Source organism: Hemibagrus wyckioides, linkage group LG14 (assembly GCF_019097595.1).
Source record: "Hemibagrus wyckioides isolate EC202008001 linkage group LG14, SWU_Hwy_1.0, whole genome shotgun sequence".
In the NCBI taxonomy this organism is placed as follows: Eukaryota; Metazoa; Chordata; class Actinopteri; order Siluriformes; family Bagridae; genus Hemibagrus; species Hemibagrus wyckioides.
In genome coordinates, this window is record NC_080723.1 from 18,385,243 (window position 1) to 18,408,112 (window position 22,870).

Below are 22,870 nucleotides of genomic sequence, written 5' to 3' on the forward strand. Positions count from 1 at the left end.
AAAATCGCCGTTCTCTCCACTATTCTCTCCGTCATCTCAGGAAAGTCACGCTTCAGTGTGTGTGTGTGTGTGTGTGTGTGTGTGTGTGTGTGAGTGTTAGGAAGCAGAATGCAGAGCGCTGGCCTCATCTCTCTGACACACACACACACGGTGGATAGAGAAAGGAAAAGGTTTCAAATTAAACTTATTAACAAATAAAAGATCTTCCTTAAAAGGCTCATTATAGCAGTGTTCAGGAACCTGGAGAATTGATTCAAATAAAACAATATTTTAATACTACTCGTGTGAAATCAGGTCAGGATTGGCGTATGCTAATATTTCATGACTGCCCGAGAAGTCAGTTTGGGCCGTGTGAAAATCCCTGAAAGAAATAGTGCAAGAAAATATATATATATATATATATATATATATATATATATATATATATATATATATATAAAAACACCCTTGTAGTCAATAAAAACATGTTTGGTGTCTTATTTTTCAGTTTTTGTACTGGATCTTTGAGGCTCAAGAACATTGAGCATGTAAATCAAATAGGAAAATGCTTTAAGTAAAAGAAAGTTTTCAATTTTAACTTTCAAACTTTCACAGCATCCACAGTTTTCTCACACCGTCCCGTACTAATCAGCCTAGATGTGGATACAATCACGGTCAAATATCAAGACATTGATCTTTGTTTGTAATTCTTTTAATATAAAGCACCCATTTTTAGTCCACATGGAGCGAGAGTGATCAATAAACATGTCCATAAACACAAAAGTGTAGACTTAAGTGCAATACTGTATGCGTGTGAGCCATAATACAACGCTCACGCTCGAAAGCTTTTCCACTTGTATGCAATCATCCGATGCTCCTCTGACCTACAATTTCAACATACGAGACGGAATTCCAAAAGGCTCGCCGTCGTCCATTTTTTTCCTAACTAACAGTGTGTCATACAGTGTCAGAAACCATGTGTTACATGAGATGCTGAACAACTCGACACCGTTAGCCTGGAGAGTAATACCTAAAAGCCTAAAAGGTTAAGACACCAAACATGTCTCGGATACTAACTCAGGAAAAGTGTGTGAGCTGGAGAAAAGAAATTCTATAGGAATGCAAGATAAAGGTGTAGCTGTTCAAAGCAGATGATTAAAGGAGATCTGTATTCTTTCAAGCTCGTGATCGTAAAGAATTGTAAATTCGATTTCTAGCACTTGTAACATTAGCACCTTCACCGTCTGTCTCGGCTCAGAAAGCGCCCACAGCTCAGTCACAGATTGCAAGCTGCAAAACCGTGGGCTTGACCAAATGGAAGAAACGCCATTCGTGTCACTATTCGCCATCGTACATCGTACAAATGTGGAGGTAGCAGTGTGTGTGTGTGTGTGTTTGTGTGAATGTGTGTGTGTGGTGGTTTTTGTTTTTCTTCCGTCGTCTTGTTCAGTAGTTCAGAGCACCGGGTTTTTTTTTTTAAATAGAAAACTGACCAGAAAAACAGCTGGTGGGGAGGATCCATATTTCTGTCCTGTCCTAGCTACAGAGCCAAGAGGAGAATAGCACCTGTTGTATCAAAATTCGTATGAATTTGTCAAGGGTTTGCTTTTGTTTGTTTTATTTTTTTACACAATGGATGCTTGATGCGTATGTATGAAAAATATTCCTTTTGGTATTTTTTTCCCCCCATAATGATCACAATTCTGCTATAAACAGAAGGGTTTTTGTAAAACCGATTGACCGAGGTGTAGGAATGGGATCCGGGTCGTGAGAAAACACCGGTCTCTGCACGGAAACATCTGGAAAGATCTCCATCTTCACGGAACAAGGTGTGGAACTACAATTGACCTGAGAGTAGAGAACCAACACTGAACACGGTAGAGAACGAGTCGCCAGAGGCAAATCTGCAAAAGGGTTACGGAGACCCGTAGCTCCTTAGATCGACAAATTTGAATCGAATCACGAGAGCAGTTTCATACAACAAAGTCATTATGAAGAGTGTGTGTTTCTTTTAAACCAATACCAAGGTTCCTAAAATAACGTTTTAATGTGTGTGGTTTTCAATTCAATTGACACTGCTTCAGTGCGATTAATGAGTCGTCCCATCTTCCGTGCTCTGGCTCCTCGTCTACACGCTGGTAATAGAGGCCTGTTTCTCTGGACGAGTGGCTGGCGGCTCGGGAACGGGCCGGAAAGAAGGGACGTGGTACGGAGGCGGGGGTCTCTTGGTGCCCATGTGCCTGGGACTCAGAACCATGTTCTGTCGCCGGTTATTGTCCACGTTGCTTGACGTGTTGGAAGCAAGGCTCTCGCGAGTGCTGGGGCCCAGAGAGAGAAAGAGAAAGAAGAAGAAGAAGAAGAAGAAGAGGAGAAAGAAAGAGAGAAAGCAAAAGGTGTTACGGTGGAGAAAAGATGACTGGGGTTAAACAGTAACAGAGTGATAATGGGGAGATGTGGAAAAGAAAAAGGAAAAGGAGAGGAAATGAAGCTGGACAGGAAAGAACAGTATCAGGTAATTATGGTGAAAAAGTTAAATACTTTAATTGATTTTTATTCATTTTAGACATCTTGTATATGGATTGTGTGAAGCGTAACAGCATGCAAGTATTTTGTTATTAATTATTATATAATTAATTACGAAATTAATTATTTTTTTAAGCAGATGCAGTCAGCTGATCATAAGCCAAAGTGTCGAGCTTCATAAATACAGTGAAATTCTTTATCTTTAATTTTTTAGATTAAAATTTTGAAGTTAAACACTATTTCTTTTACACCATTTTGTAAAAAAATGTTCAGAGTGAAGCATTTCATTTACACATACTGATCCATTTGAAGACCTGCCTAGGATTTGTTATATAAAGTCAGATATACTATTATTTAAGGATAGAATTTTAAGCACTGAAGTGATATCACGATCTGAAAACCAGCATCTGGTGTTGTTCCTCAAACGCTGATTAACGTGCCAATTTGATCAGTTGATGTTTAGAAGAAGCTACTAAAACACTACCACGCTCCACATCGAGCTCAACATGGGCATGAGAACAAAGTGCAGAGCAAAACAAAATCCAAGCAGAAATGGATACATTTCCATTTGTTGAACATCTGGCCGAAATGTGCATCAGAAACCATTTACACCTGGTTTCTTCAGAATTAGGATGAAAGAAAACAAATCAAAACCATGCAAACGTATTTAGCATGCATTAGAAAGAGACGTAAATCTGAGCGAGCCACGTCAAGAGATTTGTTACGGTTGTGTGTTAAAGCCAAAACATCTCAAAACTCCTGCTTTTAAATCAAAACTAATGACAGAAACTGAATTTGTCACGCAAAATTCTGAAAACAAGCAACAACACGTAGTGGTTGTCAAGTGTGCAGATTTGCATGTTAACCGCCTCTGATAACCAACATGACATAATCATGATGCATTAAGTGACCAGATTTACACACAGTATTCCTGAATAAACTGAATTTAAAAAATCTGTTTACATTAGATGTAATATTCTAGATCTGAAACTGGCTACATTCAGACCTGCAGACCATTTTTACATGACATATGGCTCTCATATTATACTCTATACTCTAGTTTCTCATATTAAACCTGTAATTAGCCCAATGTTCTTTCGGCTACACTGAACGTAGACGTCGATACAGGAACCATCCCAGAAGGCTCCTGTTTTTTTGGGCGTTTTTCCTCCACAGAAACAGAAGAATTACTGCCGCCTCCTCCTCCTCCTATAAGAATACTGGGACCAAAATGCCTAGCAGGATTTAAGACACTACAAGCTGGTTAATTTCACGTCATTTTCAAGAAAAGGTTCGAAAACCACACCAAAGGAATTACAATAACAAAGCACGTCGGCTTGAGGGTGAGAGCTCGTGTCTCCGATCTAACCCGCGCTCCACCTGGAACCAATTAGTGTGGTTTGAATTGAGCACATCCAATTATTAAAAAAAAAGAAAAAAAAGAAAAGAAAAGCAAAGAAAAGAAAAACTCGGGACATCGTGTTTTGATTCACTGCTCCAGAACCGAGAAGCTCCAATCACATCGTAAAACGGTTGGAAAGTTTGATGATTGAGGTTGGATGCTTTAGTGGCTTTAACCACGCGTTCTGTATACAGTGTGAGTGCGGGATTTCAGGAAGCCTCACTTTTTCCATAGTTTGGTTTTTGTTTGTTAGAAAAAGGAAAAGATGACACTGATGTGGAAGGAAGCTGGCATTTTCTTAATGTGGTATCTGACACTTGTACAAATGGAATGCTTCATGTATGAAATCCTGCACTTGGAATCTGCATGTTGGAGGGGTTTTTTTTTGGGGCAAGGGAAGGGTGGAATTAGATCGTAAGGACATTAAATTAAAAATGTTCTAGAAATTTGATTGAATTTTTTAGCTTTTTTGTTAAATCTCAACAAAAACAACACAATCAAGTGGGAATGAATGCAAGGTGACACACACACACACACACACACAAGACAGGGGAATAAACACAGCCAACGGAATACACCATGAAAAAACACAGCTTTGTTTAATTCATAAAAACAATTCACATAATTAATTAAAAAAAAACAAGACACAGGGCACATTTTTGCTTCCGTGAATGTGTGAAATGTCCAAATTTTTCAAAGCTATACAGCCTCTCTCCAGCACTCCAACTGTACCATTCCTTATCGCTGATGTAATACTCTCACCTTTTGTACCATTATTATAGCTTTACATCCTAGAAAGGTGCATATAGTGTAACTTTAAATTCCCTGGCGTGAGAGCTCGGGTGTGATTCTGTTATCCGATGCTGATATGCAGTGTCTCCTTTCAAAACAGGAAGTTGATGTCATGTTGACGTTGTATCGTGTGTGTGTTGAGATCCACCTCACCGAATCTAAACAAATCTGACGGTAGCTTTGGTGAATTCGCTGAATAATACAGAGTACAGAGAGGATTGTGTTGTGGATATCTAACTGCTGCCTTCACCCACGCCTTTTAACTTTAACAAGATCAATATCTGAACAAGATTGCACATGATTTTGTAGTAATTTGGGCCAAAGATGTAGAGCCAGTGAGCTGCTTCTGTAGAGCAACGTTTTACGCAGAGAATTTAACTGGATGGCTACAAGATTAGCATGGGTATGACTCGGCAACAAAAACAAGCAATCGATGTTAACGATGACATTAAAGCGAGAATACACATAACATTTTGATTTCAGGGCCACTTTAAAGCTTTACAATCAATAAAAAAGTTATTTGAGTTTTTTACCACATATCGAAGGTACTGAATATAAAGGCACATCCCTAGAGACGAGGCGAGGTACAGTTTATTTTCAGAGCGAGTACAGCGAGTTCCCACGCTCAAGCGATGGTGCCAGGTTACTAACCTCTTGTTCTATTCGCTCACGAATTCGATTCGATACAACACGATGGGAAATGCGGATTATTAAATTACAACTTGCAAGCAGATGCGAGTAAATCTGACCTGGCCGACTGCATGGAACACATTATTTAAATTTTGTTTCAAACATTTCACATCCCAACTTTTATTTTTTTGGCTCACATTTAAAGACAGCTATTGGATTGTTATGTGGGAATGTCAAAAGAATGTGCAGGCTGTAGTTTGACAGCTTTCAGACATCGGGGAGGCAGTGCCACATATAAAAAGGATGTACTGTCAGGACTTGAGGGCGAGGACACAAACACAGGGGCTAATTCGGAGTTGCACTGTGTGCTCGAGGCATTAATACTTAATTAATACTGTGCTAGAATTCATGCACTTTAGTGATCAAATCCTGTCGTTACAAACACTCTCTTTACATTGCTTGGATTGAGGTTTGTGTGGTGCAGGGAAAACTCACAATTATGCAGGACAGTAACGTGAGAAACCCTGCTTTAGGATATGATAATATAGAGATTATAGATGCTCAGGTACAGTAGCACTTGTGTTTATCGCCAAATTGCAAATGTTTACTTATGAACTGTAATATTTTGTTACATGCCAGAGCACACGATGCAACCAAACCACAATAAACCAAAAGAAATACGAATAACACTCATTGTACAATCTGACAACAGCGACCAATGGTACACACTTTAAAAACTAACAAAAAAAAAAAAAAACCTACAACGTAAACAAAACAGAAAATGAAACACAAATAATGATTCAGTTAAAAAGTGTAAACACTTCCAAAACAAAATTGGTAGAGGTATAGACGTAGTACCTACTTTAAAACAAAAAATTAAAAGTCATGTGACTTAACATTTTAACCATCAAATAAAATTAGATTACATTTGTGAGCTAAACAATTAGGTAGGTTTATATTTTATTGTTATTTTGTGAGCAAATGTTAGAATGCTGAAACACAGGATGTTTGGCAACCACTGCTTCAGTGACCCAGGACACAAGTCTATCGTTTTGACTTAATATCTGGTGTCCTAAATAGAAAAATGCTCGTTTATATCTATAGCACAAATCAGTCATCCTTATTGCCATTCATGAGAACTGTGACTTAGTACACATTATATACACACTTGGACCAGGTGAGTGAATTGTGGCCTACCAAGTGCAACAAATAGTGCTTTTCCACTGGACAGTGCAATACCACACCATACTGTTAATCAAAATCTAGAAATAGCTGTATGCTTATGTAAGTGTTCTATGTATGTGTAGCTGCATCGGCATCATTGCTCAGGTAAAAGCTGTGAAAGTGGGTGGAGTTCTGTAAGGGTTGGCCAGAAATTGCTGAAAAATAGCAAAACCTGAGGCAAAAAACAAGTGGTCAGGAAGAAAACAGGAAAATAATCAGTTGATACTTTAGTCAAGTATTGACCATTACTAATCTGAAGTTGATTATTTTCATAACAGTCTAATTTCTCTTATACCACAGCAATCAAAAATGACTATTTACGAAATATTACACATCATACGCCGTTCTGTCATTCCCTCACTAGCTTTACTTATTTTTCTCTTGACGTTAATGAACAGAGAACCTGCAAAGCTCTCATTACACCATACTTCTGACTGTTCAAGTTTCAACACTGGAGACTCCTTCCAAAACTCCTTTTTTATGTGGAGTCCGGTATAGGGCCCTGTATAAGTCGTTACTATAAAACAATCAAATACTAGCAAGAGCACATTAATATGTTATAGAGAATTAATCAACACATTCTGACCAATCAGAATCGAGAATTCAATACCGCTGTGGTATAATGTACCGTACTGTACAGCGCCATCCAGTGGAAAAGTACAAGAGGAGTTGTTGTGCAGAGATGGTTTCTTTTTTTTTTTTTTAAATGATGAATTATTGCTTTCGTGCAAACATTCTATACCATGTATGGTGGCATGTAATGATGATCTGTAGTCAGAAACCCCTGCTCAACTTATCTTCATGTGCCTACGGTAGTGGCTTGTCTGTAATATCTTGCATATGTGGCTTTTTAATTGTTGTGCCACAGCTACATTAGTGAAGAGAAGTCATTTCACAGTAGTATTAATCTCATTCACAGAGGTTGTTACCACTGAAACAGCATAAGATGTGAACATTCTGGAGTAATTCTAAGATTTTTAGAATGTATGTCAAGGTTTTTTCTAAAAAAAGAAAATGTCATGTTGAGTAAAAAAAAATGTGCTGAAGTACACTGACACTTTGTCTATTCACAGAATAGCATACTGCTCCAGTTCATGCAGAGGAACTACTCCTGAGTGCCTTACCGTGGGGAATTAAATCCACTGTCCACAGTCACACTGCTGGAGTCCATGCTGTCCAGACGTGTGGAGTGGGCCGACTTCTGGCTGTTGCTGCTCTCGCCCTCTTTGGGACTGAGAAAAGTGAGGTTCTTTTCAAACTTGCGCTGGAGGTCTCGCTCCTTCTCCCGCTCCAGAAGCCACTTCATCGTCCCACCACCTTCCAGAACTTTCTCCTCCACTTTGTTCTTATGGCTGGTGTCCTCAGAGTCGTCGTCTGATACGTTGTAGTAGTCAAAGGTGGTTTCCATACACGACGCCTGCTCTTGAGCGGAGGATGTTGGTACAGATAACGGAAGAGGATCCTCAAAGTGTTCCTGGTTCTCCAGTACCTCCATGGACTTTGAGTGTGGAGATTTGCGCATCGTACCTGGCCTGGAGAAACTGCTTTCCACATAGTCCACAGGTTTGAACAAAGTCTCTTGGTTGTAAACCTCTGCCATTTTGTCCAAGTCACCTGAGTCAGGGTTGTGTTGGTGCATCAAGCGTCCATTGGGCAAAGGCTCTGGCATCTGGTTCGACACCGATAATGTTATACTGTTCTGTCCCATTGTTGAATCGTCATTATACTCTACAGGGCGAGGTGAGGTCAGAATTGGAGCTGTACGTTCAGAAGGAATCCCTTTCCAAACGCCATCTGTAAATTCATGGCTGGATTTTACCAGAGAAGAAGGAGCAGAGTAGGATGCCTCACTCACTGCCGTATGCTGGAAATAGTCATCCACAGATGTTTTTAGGGAGCAGGCCTTAAGCTCAGTGAAGGCCGTTAAACAGTCTTTGCTTTTACTCTTCTCCAGCGTTCTACAGTGCATGGCATCCTCAGGGCCCCCCCTCCCAACGTCAGGCACACAAATGTCAGAGTTTAACCTAGCAGCAGAGTGCATAGCACGAGAGTAGTGGCTCTTCTGGGCAGATGCCCTCAAAGTCCCATCATCAGTGTAATACCGATTCCGGTCATCTGGACTGCACTCAAAATCATCAACAGTGCCTAAGAATGGTCCTCCTAGAGGGCCCTTGGAATTGTCCATGGAGCGTGACCTCTCTTTAGCCTTATCTGACCTTTCATTCCGAGATTTCCTTTCCTGGGTGTGGCTGTGGCTGCGATGGACTTTGGAATGTGACTGTGCCCTGGATGGTTCTGGAAAGGGCATCTCTGTCCTTCTCTTGGCTAGCTCTCCAGACACGTCCCACTCCGGTGCTGTAGTGAAGTGTGACTCCACAATGTTTGGGTTGCTATGCACCATGTATTTTCCCCGGTTCCTCTCCATGGACATCATAGTCTCTCTTGGAGAACGCACCAGAGAGGAGCTGTAGAACCTGTAGTCCCGGTCATAAGATATATCCAGATTAGAGCCTTCAGAGCGTTCCCCTCTAGAGGCACGTGTTTTGCTGTGGGATCGGGAGGATTTGCCCTGTTGGGCCTTGCGATGACTACGGCTGCGTTTGCTGCGAGTGCTCTGTTGAGCTGACGAGTTAGCTTTGCTTCTCTGAGCCTTTTCCTCCTCTAGCCTCTTCATCACGGCTGTATGCCGAGCCAGATTCTCAACTGTCAGGTCTGGGTTGATCCGTCGGATGATCTCCATCTCCACATCTCGTGGGACAGTGGTAGGTGTCTCCTCGTCCCTTAGAGGCCACTCTTCAGGAGGAAATTGGGCAGAGAAAGTTGCAAGATGCTTCGACTTGTCCTTCTTGAAGCTCAGCCGGAAAAGCTTCAGGCCAAACTTCTTTGATTGCTTCTCACTGCCCCCACCGCTGCTGCTCCCATCCTTCTGCCTGCTGTTGCTACCTTCTGTCTTGAAAGCGAAGCTGAGTGCACTTTTGTTCTTCTCTGAGGACTGGTGAGGAGGAGGAGACACTGGATGTGGGGGTTCCTTGTGCTCCTTGGACCTTCTCTGCAATGTGGAGTTGTGTGTATTGGGCATATCCTCCCGGTAGCCATCGCTGTAGGGGTCGGCATGGTTCTTATGGTGTGATCGTTCCCTGACACAGCCTGAGGCAGAGGGCGTCATAGTGCTGGAGGGAGGGGAAGAGCACGGCTGCATACCCCCTGGTATCCTCTCATCCAGATGATACCACTTGCTATTGGTGTGAATGAGGGAGGGTGTGATGAAGTATGTCTGTGGGGTAACAATGAAATAGCCCTCTGGGGTTGGATAAATCTTGCGCTCCCGGACCAGCATGTTGAGAGTATGACGCAGGACCTCAAGGCTTGGAGTTGGGACTCCTGTAGGAAACACACCAAGCAGGTTAAAAGATCTAACTCTAATGACACGGACATGAATAAAGAAACATAATACAATAACAAAATAGCCACAAGCTATTTTGGAGCAAATGACATTTTAAACTATACCTCTTAAAAGGCGTTAAGGAATTAATATAGTGACTATGTGATTTATTTATAGGCTGCTGACCTTTGTCTATGGCATATATATACATATAGGGGAGAGAAATTCAAGGGAATGATGACTCTTATGCTCCGTTATGCAAGTCTCAAGCCATAATTATCAGAGTCTATCAAATCTGGTTTAATGCCATTACAATATCCATTCATTATCACAACCATCTCAGTTAGTGTTTCAATAAACGGGTGGATTTCGACACACCATGTAGACACAACACTGCCAAGGTCTGCCCTCGCTGTCTGGTTCATTCCTTTCAAAGCGTCACTTCACGCACATAGCGTCCTTGCCCTTACCCTCTGTTACATCACTGAGCCCTTAACGCCAGTCTGGCATGATGCAACATTTTCGACTACAGAAATATGCATGAGGCAATTATGGCATTAAAGGTACACATGTTGAAGAGGGGAGACACCAGGAAAATGTGGCTCTTTTTTGAACACAAATAAGAATGCAAAGGCATATGTTGATGTAATCTTTGCGCAAGTATGTCTGTTTGAAAAGCATTAAATGAAAAGGCAACTTTATCAAAGGGTCTATGATTACCAATAAGAACTGTGTGGTTTTCTTTTTTGACTCAGGGCATACCAAGCCAACACTCTTACACTCTTGAAAGGCACACACTGTCAATTCCATGAGGTAGAAAAGACCTAGACATGAAAGATAAAAGTAACAATCCTTCTGGTGTGCCACATCTGTTTGCTACAAACTGGTGTAAACATCCCGAGACAACCCCAGTGCTTCCAGACAGATTTGGTACAACAGGACTCGAACCATTCCATGATTCAATTCAGGATGTGTATTTGCAATAATGGAAAGCATTTGCCCCATCATCAACTCCAGTGATGCCAAAGCCATCCATGGCCAATAGTCCAAGAGAGCAAACCTTGTGGTACTCTCTCCCTGGTCAGTCACTGCAACACTAGCCAATCAGTGTCTGTGAGCTCAAAGTGTTTGGCTCCGGTTTACCAAAGCATGAACAAGATTTGGTAGCTGACTTCCTGTGATTTGGAGGAAGCTTGTGCTAGAAATCACCCTTTCTGGCAGGATGCTGTTATATAATCGGAGAGAGCTAGCTCACAAGTGGAAAACTGTAAAATGATCACATTGGGAAAATTGGAAGTGAATAGGATCTCTATGGAGGTCCCTACAATCTAGTATAAGGAGGCGTTATGTGTTCCATATACATTATAGTACATTCAAATTCTTTTATTCGTATATCACAGCTTGTTAAGGTGTTGAGGTCTGAGCACATGGTCAGCCATAATCCTGCACACCTGGACCACTTAGAGATAAGGTTAAGGGGCTTGCTCAGTGGTCCATCAGTGGCAACTTGGTGGTGGTGGTGGTGCTTGAACTATGACCTTCTGATTAGTACCCACAGAGACATTAACCACTGAGCTAACATTGCCATAAAGCTCAGTTAATATTAAAATATCACTTATTACAGAACCCTGGTTGTATTAATATATAAATGTCAGCCTCTTTATTAAAGTACTCCAGACTAATGTTAATATCCTTGAGAAGGCTTATACAAAATGTATAGCACTGAACATACTCAATAATGTGACATTTCTTGTGTTACTGACTTACTCTAGAGTATAGCAATGCCACTTAGCGCACATTCCACACAATTTATTTTACTCTTGTACAGCATGCGCAAGGCTTGTATTTGTGCTCTATAAATCTAAGTTATGCGTCTCACATGGTTTGTGGCGTTTCATTGCTGTAATTCTTCTGTCAGAGACTAGCAGTGTTGTGGAACATAATGGGAGTCTAGTGCATGGAAATCACATCTTATTGACCATTTCTCACCTCATCATTGATTTGCAGCTAAAGAAAAATAAGCTTTCAGTGTCCTGGCAACTGAAACAGAATTTTTACATGTGGTCTTGTAGAAGATATCTTTCAATATATAAATTACAGATATTATTCTTTGAGATCTATGTACTAACCGTTTTAAAAATGTATCCCTTCCTGTAGTTTAGTCTCCCTTATTCATGTGTATGCTTGTAATCGCAGTTAGATATTGTGCATGAAGCTCATTGTAAATCCTGACTGAAGCTGTATACAGTGACAAGTACGTAGATTTCCAGTATGGTGGATTACACGCTAACTGTAATCCATTAAAATAAAATCCAGAAAATTGTGCTGAAGAAATATACAGGAAGTATATATGAAAGGCCACAAAACCCGAAAGTCTAAACGTTGCAGGTAATGAAACATACACAAAGCTTAATTTATTACCCTTGTGGACAAGCTAACACTGAGATATTAGCAAAGCCAATGTATAACCAATCACTATCAATTCTGATAGTGTCATTTAGAGATCATGAACTTTATGTAGTGTGAAGTAAAACCTGGGAAGCATGTAGCGAGATGCTCGATGAGGGTCTCCTGTGTGACGGTCTTGCGTGCAGAGTTCATGGCCGAGATGGCCAGGCACAGGATGTCCCCCAGCGGGATGAACTGGGACTGACTGATAGGAGACATGCTGATCGGAGACACATCACCTGCAGGACAAAAAAGCAAAGGGCAGAGGATTAAGGTATGGGTCACTGAGGTTGCATTGCATTGATAACACAAGGATATATGAATAGAAGAAATGCTACAAAGAGGAAGGAATAATTATTTTTGAACACCAAAAAAAATACATTTACCAGCATTGAACAGTTTGACCAACATCCTGTACATTCCCTGTTACGTAACTACTGACATCAAAAAAAAAAAAGATAAGCTTCAAGTACTGCTGAAAACAAGCGTATTAAAATTGTGATCGATTCCGTTCTTGCAAAATGACAATTGTTCATGACTCATTCTTGCAATGCAAAACGACAATTCCGAAGCATTACACAAACAACAGCATTATTCCCTCTTTTTCGCTGTGAACGGTCACCACGTACCATACCACATCAATAGTGCGACAAATCCACAGAAGAAAAGATGAAAGAAATAGCATCAGAAAGCTGGCTGTGTGCGATGAAAAGGTACAGCGTGTCCAGTCTGGTTAAACAAATATTTTGCACTGAATAATAAAACCCCAATTACTAAATAATGACTAAATGAACAAAATGAATAAGAGGTGAATGAGTCAGGGCTGCACATGCTGCCTCACTCGCCAGTGGTACATTGTGTATAGACTCTGTTTATCAAGCAAGGATTTTGCCCACTGTCGATTATGAGTCATATTGGCAGAAGCACAGAATCATTGTCATGACTAAATGTGTAACAATCCAGTGGAGAGAATCATGTTTAAACTTTAAAAAGGCTCTGCTGTCCATTTTGTCTTATATTAAAATGTCGTGTCAGGTCTTGCTCTAAATGAATTTCATTTGCTGAAGACGACAAAGCGCTGTTTTAGCCGTATACACATACGTTTTTTATACACATACTAGGTTTTGTGCACTGTACCAAGTGATCATGTCCGCCCCAAATGAACAGGAATTTTCAGCTGTTGTGTAGGTCGGCTGCGTCTCATACCTCCCCTTCCTATCGTCATAAATAGCATGTCGTTGTATATGTTATTGCACTACCAATGCCCTTATTTCTATGATAGGCTGAAAGTGAACCCAATACAAATGCTTCATATGGGTGACTCACTAATATGACTAAACACCTCCAACTAGATTCCCACCATTCACTCCACCATTCAGGAGCTTTAACCTGGGCTCCAAAGCAGATAATTAAGATGGCATGACAGATGGGCCTGGCACACACAGGTGAGCAGCTCAGTGTTAGGATACGGGTCAAGCTCTTCACACAGGCAAAGTGACCGAAGAAGTTAAAGCACTGGCCATAGAAGAGAAAAGCTAAGCTGATTAGCCTGAAATGCCCACGTTAGCAGAGACCACACAGAGCTCCTGGGATGACTAAGTGATCTGTGGGTTGCAGAAACCTTAAAGTCTCGAGATCCTCCACAAAAGTTGATTTGAGATTTGCTTGATTGTGCGGTCTTTGATGGTTGCTGACACGGTTACCAGAGAGAGAGAGACAGAACAGCAGGTCAATGACTACAAAACTAATAAAGCCCATTGCTAAAGGTATTGTAATATTTTACCCTGCTGTACATTTCTTATTAAAAAGATTTGGCAGCTTTCCTTTACACCAATGTGCTAAAATGTTCATGTTCATAGCTAAGAGTATGAATACATCAATTTACTGATACACATCATAAATTCATACAACAAAATACAGAGCTACAGGACACATGGTACTCATGGCACCGTCATCTTATTTTCTCAGCAGCTCTGACGACAGTTCCGGCTAATCACAGGTTTATATTAACACATTCTCTTAAGACATTTCTAATCATTTCTAGTATTTCTAGTATTTCTAGAACTGCTCGCTCATACGGATTCGTATGATGGACATTCCAGATAATCTAATAATAATAAACATTTATTAAACATTCATCACGTTAAGCTTGATCTAAAAAGATATTTATTTAGCATTTATGGAAGGGGTCTCGGGGGTTAGCGTTTTGTTTCTGCCACATGAAAAACTTCATAATTAATTAATTATGTGTCTTATTATGAGTAATTTGTGTCTTGTGGTTTGGCAGCGATATGACAAACAGCTTCAAGAGGAAAAAGAAGCTGATGAGAAAACAAGTGCTACAGTAAGTACGTGATAAGAGGAAAATCGTTTTGTAGCTGCTGCATCATAACATTAGATGTAACTGTAACTGATTACATTTCTATATCAGCCTGCCAAAAGTTTTATAACCTTTCTAAAGGTTATTTTTGCTCAGACTATAGATTATTGGTGTCCAAATGTGCTGGTAAGTCTGTAATTTTAAAATAAGTAACATTAAACAGTAAAAAAGTGAAATAATAATCCACGTTTTTAGTGTGATATGGTAGAATGGTAGAGAATTAGGTACAAGCAAATGATCTGAAAATAGAGCTTAATGTTTTAAAAAAGCATAATTACTCAAATGTATGTCCAACATTCTTCCAACCTCCAGTTTTCAGGAAAAAGATCTATTCAGAAGCTGCTCCATGAAAAATCCCTGGCAACACTACTAGGTGCAGGGTTTCTGGATGTTCAGAAATCTAATCCTTTCCCCAAAATGAAAGGTGGCTTTTATTCCCAGCTTAGAAACTGAACAAAAAGGAAATGTAACAGTATGAAGGTGGTGCGACTTTAGAAATGTCGCTAAAGTTAACAAATGAAAATGAATTCAGTTCACTTCATTTACCCATCTGTGCAATCAGGAGGATATCGACTATAACAAGAGGGTAAAAGTGATTTATTCAAACTACTGGGAAGAATAAACTTTTGACTGTGATGGTGACGGATACACCGTCTCACGATTACACCGCTCTGTGATGTAAGAGACAAACTTTTCGTTCTCATTTCCTGAACTGGAGGACTTGGCCTGGAACAGGGAGTCTTATCACAGACGAAGAACAGGAAACAGGACATCAGACACCAAAACAGCACTGATTTACTCCAGTGCTCTAGGATTTAAACATCACCGTCAATATAATGGATTATTCATTTTTCTGAAACGTCTAGCTGTTGTGGTTACAACGCAGAGGCACTGATTCAGTATTTAGTATCGGAAAAGTATTGAATAGAAGCGAAGCTATTTTATATCCTTCAGTTTTCTGTATGTTATCTGTATATCTTACAGATCCAATAGGAATTCATAAATGACACTTTTACTGTTACGACATGTTATATAACTACTACATACACCAATCAGGCATAACATTATGAGCACTGACAGGTGAAGTGAATAACACTGATTATCTCCTCATCATGGGATATATTAGGCAGCAAGTGAACATTTTGTCCTCAAAGTTGATGTGTTAGAAGCAGGAAAAATGAACAAGTGTAAGGATTTGACAAGGACCTAATTCTGATGGCTAGAAGACTGGATCAGAGCATTTCTAAAACTCTTCCCAGTCTGCAGTGGTCAGTATCTATCAAAAGTGGTCCAAGGAAGGAACTGGTGACAGGGTCATGGGTGGCCAAGGCTCATTGATGCAGGTGGGGAGTGAAGGCTGGTCCATGTGATCCGATCCAACAGACGACCTACTGGTGCTCAAATTGCTGAAGAAGTTAATGCTGGTTCTGATAGAAAGGTGTCAGAATACACAGTGCATGATGGGTCAGGGCTGTTTTGGCAGCAAAAGGGGAACCAACACAATATTAGGCAGGTGGTCATAATATTATGCCTGGTCGGTGTATATATCTTGAATCTTGATTGCCGTGCCGGCTTTTTATTTTTCCCTACAGAGTCAATGTAAAAATAATGACTACAGAGAAACTAGGGATTTATAACAGATTCCAGATGAGATCCATGTTTTTACTTTGCTCTGGTATGCATTTAATTCTCATTTCAATTGTCAGTAACAAGCTCATTTATTACCCTGACCACATGTTCATCACTACCATATAACATTTTCCCCTCAATGTTCCCAGACCTGTATTACGTTAGGTTCCTCAGGTTGGTATCTTGGTGAGGAAACAATGCCTCCTTGAATCCCCCCGACATCACCAGATCTTTTTTGGCAGTGGAAAATATATAGAAAGGTTTCTGATTAGGAACTGCCTCGGGGACAAAGATCTGCACCTTGCCAGTGGAAAAGTACACACAGTTGTCAAGGCTCAGCAAAGTCTCTGGTGGCGACAGGAAACGATCAGCTCCATGCATTACAATAGACACAGAGAGAGATAACACCCGCTGAAGAGACACAGACATCTCACTACACTGAACATCCTGCCAGGATTCTATACTAATTCAAACCTCATGCATTTACATTTACATGTTTATTTGGTAGAGCTTTTATCCAGATTTATTCAGGACACAATCCCTCCATGGCTCTGACACAGAGCAGGTAAAGAATCAGAATTTTATAATACATTTTATATATGACAGTGCTTCAGAATGCCGAATTCTGATTGGACAGTGTGAGTTTTCTCAGCAAGCGTATTATTTATTTATAAGTGTGCAATTGCAGATATGATGAGCTTTTCTGATGTCTATGCTTCATAACATTACATTTTACCGATGGTGTAATCTTCAGGCTTCGCTCATTGCACTTTCTGATTTCTCTGTAAAATGATAAGCTGTGTTTTTGTCTTATCTTGTCTAGGAAGGGAAATAAAGAGCAACTGGTGAAGGAGCATCAGTTTATCGCTGCTACAGTGACAACTTGTTTATGATAACTCGAACCAGATAAAAAGTATGATCTTTAATTGTAAAATCGTTGACAGATTGCAAAGGTATAAGAAGAATAAAGTAGGAATTCTTGCATTAGTTATATTTATATGGTATGTATAAAAGTTCAAGATGTGAACAACTAAGCAAAACAAATCCAAAACACACATTTTAGATGAAGAAGTTTTTATAATGTGTTTTATAATTTAATATGATTCACAATACACGCCAAGTATGTAAAGCGCCTCACTGGCTCACCTGAGCTAAAATTATTTTCGTTTCCAATTCCCAACACAACTAGACTTGTAAGACACGCCTGCTTTGGGCCTGTTAGCACATTACATCTTACTAGAGACGTAATAATATGGTTTGGGGATTTTTTTCTGTAATGTTTTCAATCAAATCCAAAAAGCTTTTTGTGAGACAGCAAGTCAAACGGGAAACCTAGATCCTGTCTGGCTTCCTAGACCATTCAGGGATCAAACTCAAACACACGCACACACACTCACACACACACACACACACAACTCAATCCTGACGCAATAAGAGCCAAGGTAAGTAAAGCCACCTTAGAAAGCACAGAGAGTGAATTACATGAAGTCTCAGAGAGAGATAGACAGACAGACAGAGAGAGAGAGAGGGCCTGGCAGACATTTTTTATTCTGTCCTGCTTCTTTCTCCTGGGTGGGTGAAGGGGTTCAGAGGAACAGCTGCAGAGAGAGTTCAAACAGTTATGGATGCCATTTTAATGACAACGTATCCATTAATGCCATAAATTCTTCCTTTCCTTCCCTTCTCCTCAAACAACAACTGCATCAACAAGCTCTCCTGAGACAATCTTAACCTTTCAATCATGGGAACCCTTCTCGTACACACACACACACACACACAGCTAAAAGACAAGGTTTTGCTACGGAAAGCATGAACTACAGAAAATGCAGTGTGAGAAACCAGAGAGAGAGAGAGAGAGAGAGAGAGAGAGAGAGAGAGAGAGAGAGAGAGAAAGAGAGAGAGAGAGAGAGGAGACCTTGATAGACATGTTTTCCTGTTCAGTACTCGCAGCTGTCCTTCAGCCATCGCTGAATTCGCTCTGGAAGCCTCCGCCATTCAGTAGCAGTAGAGAAGACGCTCACACGGCAGTAAACAATCCTGTTCAGCCAGGCTTCTTTGTCCACACATCTCCCGGTTCAACCCCACCCCCTGCTTTTGTGATTCTGACGACACGGCTCCTGATTCCTCCTCCCGGATGTGCCCTGGAGCACTACAACACACAAACATGAGGCGCTAGAGAAAGAAAATAAAGAAGCTTCTCTACCTTGCTGTTTGCTCTGTAGCTTCGACTCTTAATCCAAACACAGCCTTCCAGCTTCTTCTCAACATCGAGTGAGCATTCAGTCGGCCAAGGGCTCCTTACCCAGCATGCTTCACTCCACACAAAGGCAGAGGAGGTGTGACCAATCACATTGTGACTGAACTCATTCCCCCTTATCCCCTCCTCCCCTCCTCCTTGATCACTTACTCCTGCTGAATTGCCCACTGACACTCAAGCTAGTAGGCGGGGCTTCACCAGAGGGTTGTTATGGCAACGTTTCCAATGAGCCACATCTTTCTCTTGGTTTCGTATCTCAGGCTGCTTCCCTTACTTCCTGTTTGACACCTCTCTCATTTTTCCATGACCATTTGTAGATAATGAATAAATGAAGGAATAAATGAATGAATAATCTCTTTGGGAGTGCAGACATTCTGACTTCTGAGTGGACAAATAAAATTTCCTTGTGTAGAATACTATATTACCCATAATGCACTGAAAATCCAACAAATAATTAATGAACGGCTCAAAATTTTCTTGTCGGAGAGAATTCCAGAGTGACCAGCAACAAAAAAAGCTCTTAAATGACCAATAAACCAGAAAAATACAAATTAATCCGGCGATATATTTCAATTGTCAGTAACAAGCTCATTTATTACCCAGACCGCATGTTCATCACTACCATATAACAACATTTTCCCCCTCAACGTTCCCCTCAATCGATACCTCCTTGAATCCCCCTGACATCACCAGATCTTTTTTGGCTGTGGAAAAAATATATAGAAAGGTTTCTGATTAGGAACTGCCTTGGGGATGAAGATCTGCACCTTGCCAGTGGAAAAGTACACACAGTTGTCAAAGCTCAGAAAAGTCTCTGGTGGCGACAGGAAACGATCAGCTCCACACATTACAATAGACACAGAGAGAGAGAGAGAGAGAGAGAGAGAGAGAGGGAACACCCGCTGAAGAGACACGGACATCTCACTACACCGAACACCCTGCTAGGATTCAATACTAATTCAAAACTCTTGCATTTAGATTTACGTGTTTATTTGGCAGAGCTTTAATCCTGAAAATAGTAAAAAGAAAGAAGGAACGATTTTAGACACAGCGCTCGTGTCTCATCTGAAGGGACTTTCCTGAAAATTCTGTAAAATATTTTCTCACCTGTACTCATCATGATTCTAGCACTGCTGGGACATTTGATGATACAACACAGATTTCTTAGATAAGCAACTCGACAGGACACTTTTATGAGTGTAATCACCAATTCTGTCAGTACGGTGACTCGAAACTGGTTCTGTGACTCCGATCATTTAAAAACCGACGCCCGGAAGTGCTACTCAGTAAGGCATAGGCTCCCTTTCCAGAACAATCTGACTGTGATTCTGAAAAAAGAGAAACCTAACTCTTCCATGAACACTTACCTTAGCCCTAAACTCTCCTCACTCCAAAAACCTGCACTTACATCAACTCTTGATGGCTCAAACGGTTAAAGCTCGGGCTTGCTGATTGGAAGGTCGGGATTCAAGCCCCAGCACTCTTACCCTCTCACTCTTTAGCAAGCCCTTTAGCAAGGCCCTTAAACCTCTCCACTCCAGGGCTGCTGTGTCATGAGTGACCCTGTGCTCTGACCCCAGTCTACCTAACTAGCTAAGATATGCAAAGAAAAACATTCCTTTGTGCTGTAATTAAAAAAAATAAAGGCTTCTTCTAGCTCTTACCGCTCCACTGCGCACTTTGCTCCTCTAGGTCTCAATTAAAATCTTATATGCTGGCACTATTGCATTGTCCTCTGCTTGATGTAAGTCCCGTTGTCTAAAAGCTGCTAGTCTGCTAAAGACTAATAAATAAATATTATTGTATTCGGTGTATAGTGTACTTCATAGACCATGTATGTTGTGTGCCTGATATAAAATGGGAGGCCATTTGGGATTCCTGCGACTAGAAAGCTATCAGGGTCAAGAACACATTTCTATGTCCTATGGTACAATAAACCTGGAACAATATTAAAGTTATTGATTAGATAAAGATTTTGCTTTCTTGGGATTCGGATTTTCTTTGCTTAAGAAAGGGACATTCTCCTTCTTCGGCGGCTTACAGAAAACAAACATCAGTACATTCGTTAATAAGGCCAAATGAGAGATAAATACTTAATGACAAGCAATAATTAATAATTCTTATCTCCATATCTACATAATGATACCTATTATTATTCCCATGCCATTAGTTATTTCTCATTTGTTGTAGTTGTTTTCTAAAAGCTTCAGTTTGGCAAAATCTTAGCTACGATCACTCGATAAAGATAGATAAAGACTCGATAAAGACTCTTAGAGTTCTTTACAGTAAGCTATTATTGCTATTTCTCTTAAATAACAGTCAGAGCTGTTTTTTTTCTTTCTTTCTCGCACTGTTAATTTTTATAGCTGTTTTTAGATAGCAGACCGTAAACAGTCACGGCAATAAAGCGGTCTTTATTCGGATTTGGGTCGACAGGTTACTGACCAAACTAAACCAAATAGAACAGAACACACAGTGCAAGAGACGTACACATACTTCTGTGGATACTGTATCAGCAGCAGCATTGGCAACACTTTTAAGGAGAAAGTAGCTAATGCGTGCTCAGAAAGTCACCAGACGTCATTTTGCATGTTCACTGAATCCTCCTGATCGTTTTTAATTTTACAAAATATGTTAAATGTAGGACGATTTTCTAAAATACTTCATGGTAGATTAGTAAAGAGGTCTTCAGAATGAAATAAAGTACAACATTTTTGTAGAAAGAAGACATATTCAGGTACAGCACCACAAATGAACTATTTGCGCATCAAGAAATCGAACAAAAAGAGGCAGTGGTAGTGAGAAGTCAGGAAATAAACTTGAGGGAAATGGTTACTGATAAAGTAACTCACTTTTGTTACTTGTAAACGTCGCCAAGTAGAGAGTTTAACACAATGGTGCTCAGCAGTTGGCCTTTGGTGTCAATAGTGACCAATGATTGGTTGTTAGTGTCACAGGGTCATGCGATTGAAAGTCAGTCAGGCTTTCCACTTGTGCTGAATTGGCCCAAGTATAACTGTGAGCTGTACTGAGTGTAGGATGGTCGCTATTATCTGTTCAAAAGGTAAAAATACGGTCGGTAAAGTAGTTTAAAATCCAGTCTCACAAAAAGTTGGGCGGCAAAGGGACTGAAGTAAAGCTGTTAAGGTGACAATGGTTTGTGAGAGGAGGAGGTGGAGCAATAAGATGGCTGAGGGGGTGATGTATGCGAGTGGGGGATGGGTAGATTATCTAAAGAGACGCCAAGTGACACAAAGGTCCTCTGGTTTATTCAGATGCCCTGTGAGGACATTCTACCTCGCCTCACCACACCACACACACACCTATGGCTTTTTGCTCCCACGCCTGGCTGCCCAAAAAAGGGAGTAGAGCCAACAATCAGGAAACTTAAATTACAAGACAGGCCAGTTTCTTAATGACAATACTACAGCCGCTGTGTTCATTACTGTAATTAAGTTCAAACACAAACAGGCTGATTAGAGTTCGCAGACTTTAAACAGAAACATGCTGATAATGTTGATATATGGAAGGCGGTTCATGAACCGTGTAATCTGAAAGAGTAAATCTTGAGTCCTTTCTTCAGAAACGTTGCCGGCTGTAAATTATTAGTAATTTTAAAACAAGAAGCAGGGACATGTGTACGGAATGCAAAGAAACATAATGAACCTAAACCATCTCTTGGGAGAACTTACTATGCTTACTAAAATTCAGACAAAAAGGTTAACCATCAATTTTCGAAATTCAAACTATTTAAATGGCACCAAGTGGTCCAAAAGGACCAAGTGGTGGGCCTCCAATCCATCATGGCTGACAGCGTGTTACAGCAGGGAAATCCTCGGCATGCTGAGCGTATTCCCTCAGCCGTGACTGAGCATGCGCTCTTCCTGCACTCTCTGCACTTCAGGTCGTTACCTCCTGATGTGTGAAAACACAGAGCAGGTGCTGCTTCAACAAATCACCAAGCAAGAGGGAGTTTCTGTAGGCCACCGCACGCCTGCGTGATCACAACCTCCCTCTGGAGTTCATCAGAGTGCTGAGCTTTAACAAACCACAAAGCTGCGTGCAAGATGTGAGAAGGGGGATGAGCCCGAGTATTGTTGTCTTTAGGAATCAGGAAGAATGAATGAATAGAAAAGTCACTTGTGATTGATCAACTATTAGCTACTTTATCAGACTTTGTAAAATTATTACAATATACAACTATACCGCAAGTCTTAGGAGGAC

General features: G+C 40.6%; 1 protein-coding gene across 5 annotated transcripts in view; it reads right to left on the reverse strand.

The window, feature by feature from the left end:
- Positions 1-428: 428 nt before the first annotated feature.
- The window catches only part of stox2b (storkhead box 2b), a 60,811-nt gene continuing 38,369 nt past the window's right edge, over positions 429-22,870 (reverse strand). For 2 of the 5 annotated variants that reach the window (XM_058407656.1, XM_058407657.1), the window contains exons 2-4: positions 12,467-12,619; positions 7,675-9,931; positions 429-2,297 (exon numbers count right to left, since the gene is read on the reverse strand). In XM_058407656.1, coding sequence (XP_058263639.1) covers positions 2,108-2,297; positions 7,675-9,931; positions 12,467-12,619 — 2,600 coding nt within the window. In that variant the 3' untranslated portion in view covers positions 429-2,107. Of the gene's footprint in view, positions 2,298-7,674; positions 9,932-12,466; positions 12,620-18,304; positions 18,470-18,592; positions 18,737-22,870 lie in introns of those variants that run through there. The other 3 variants (XM_058407659.1, XM_058407658.1, XM_058407660.1) reach the window with 3 other exon arrangements.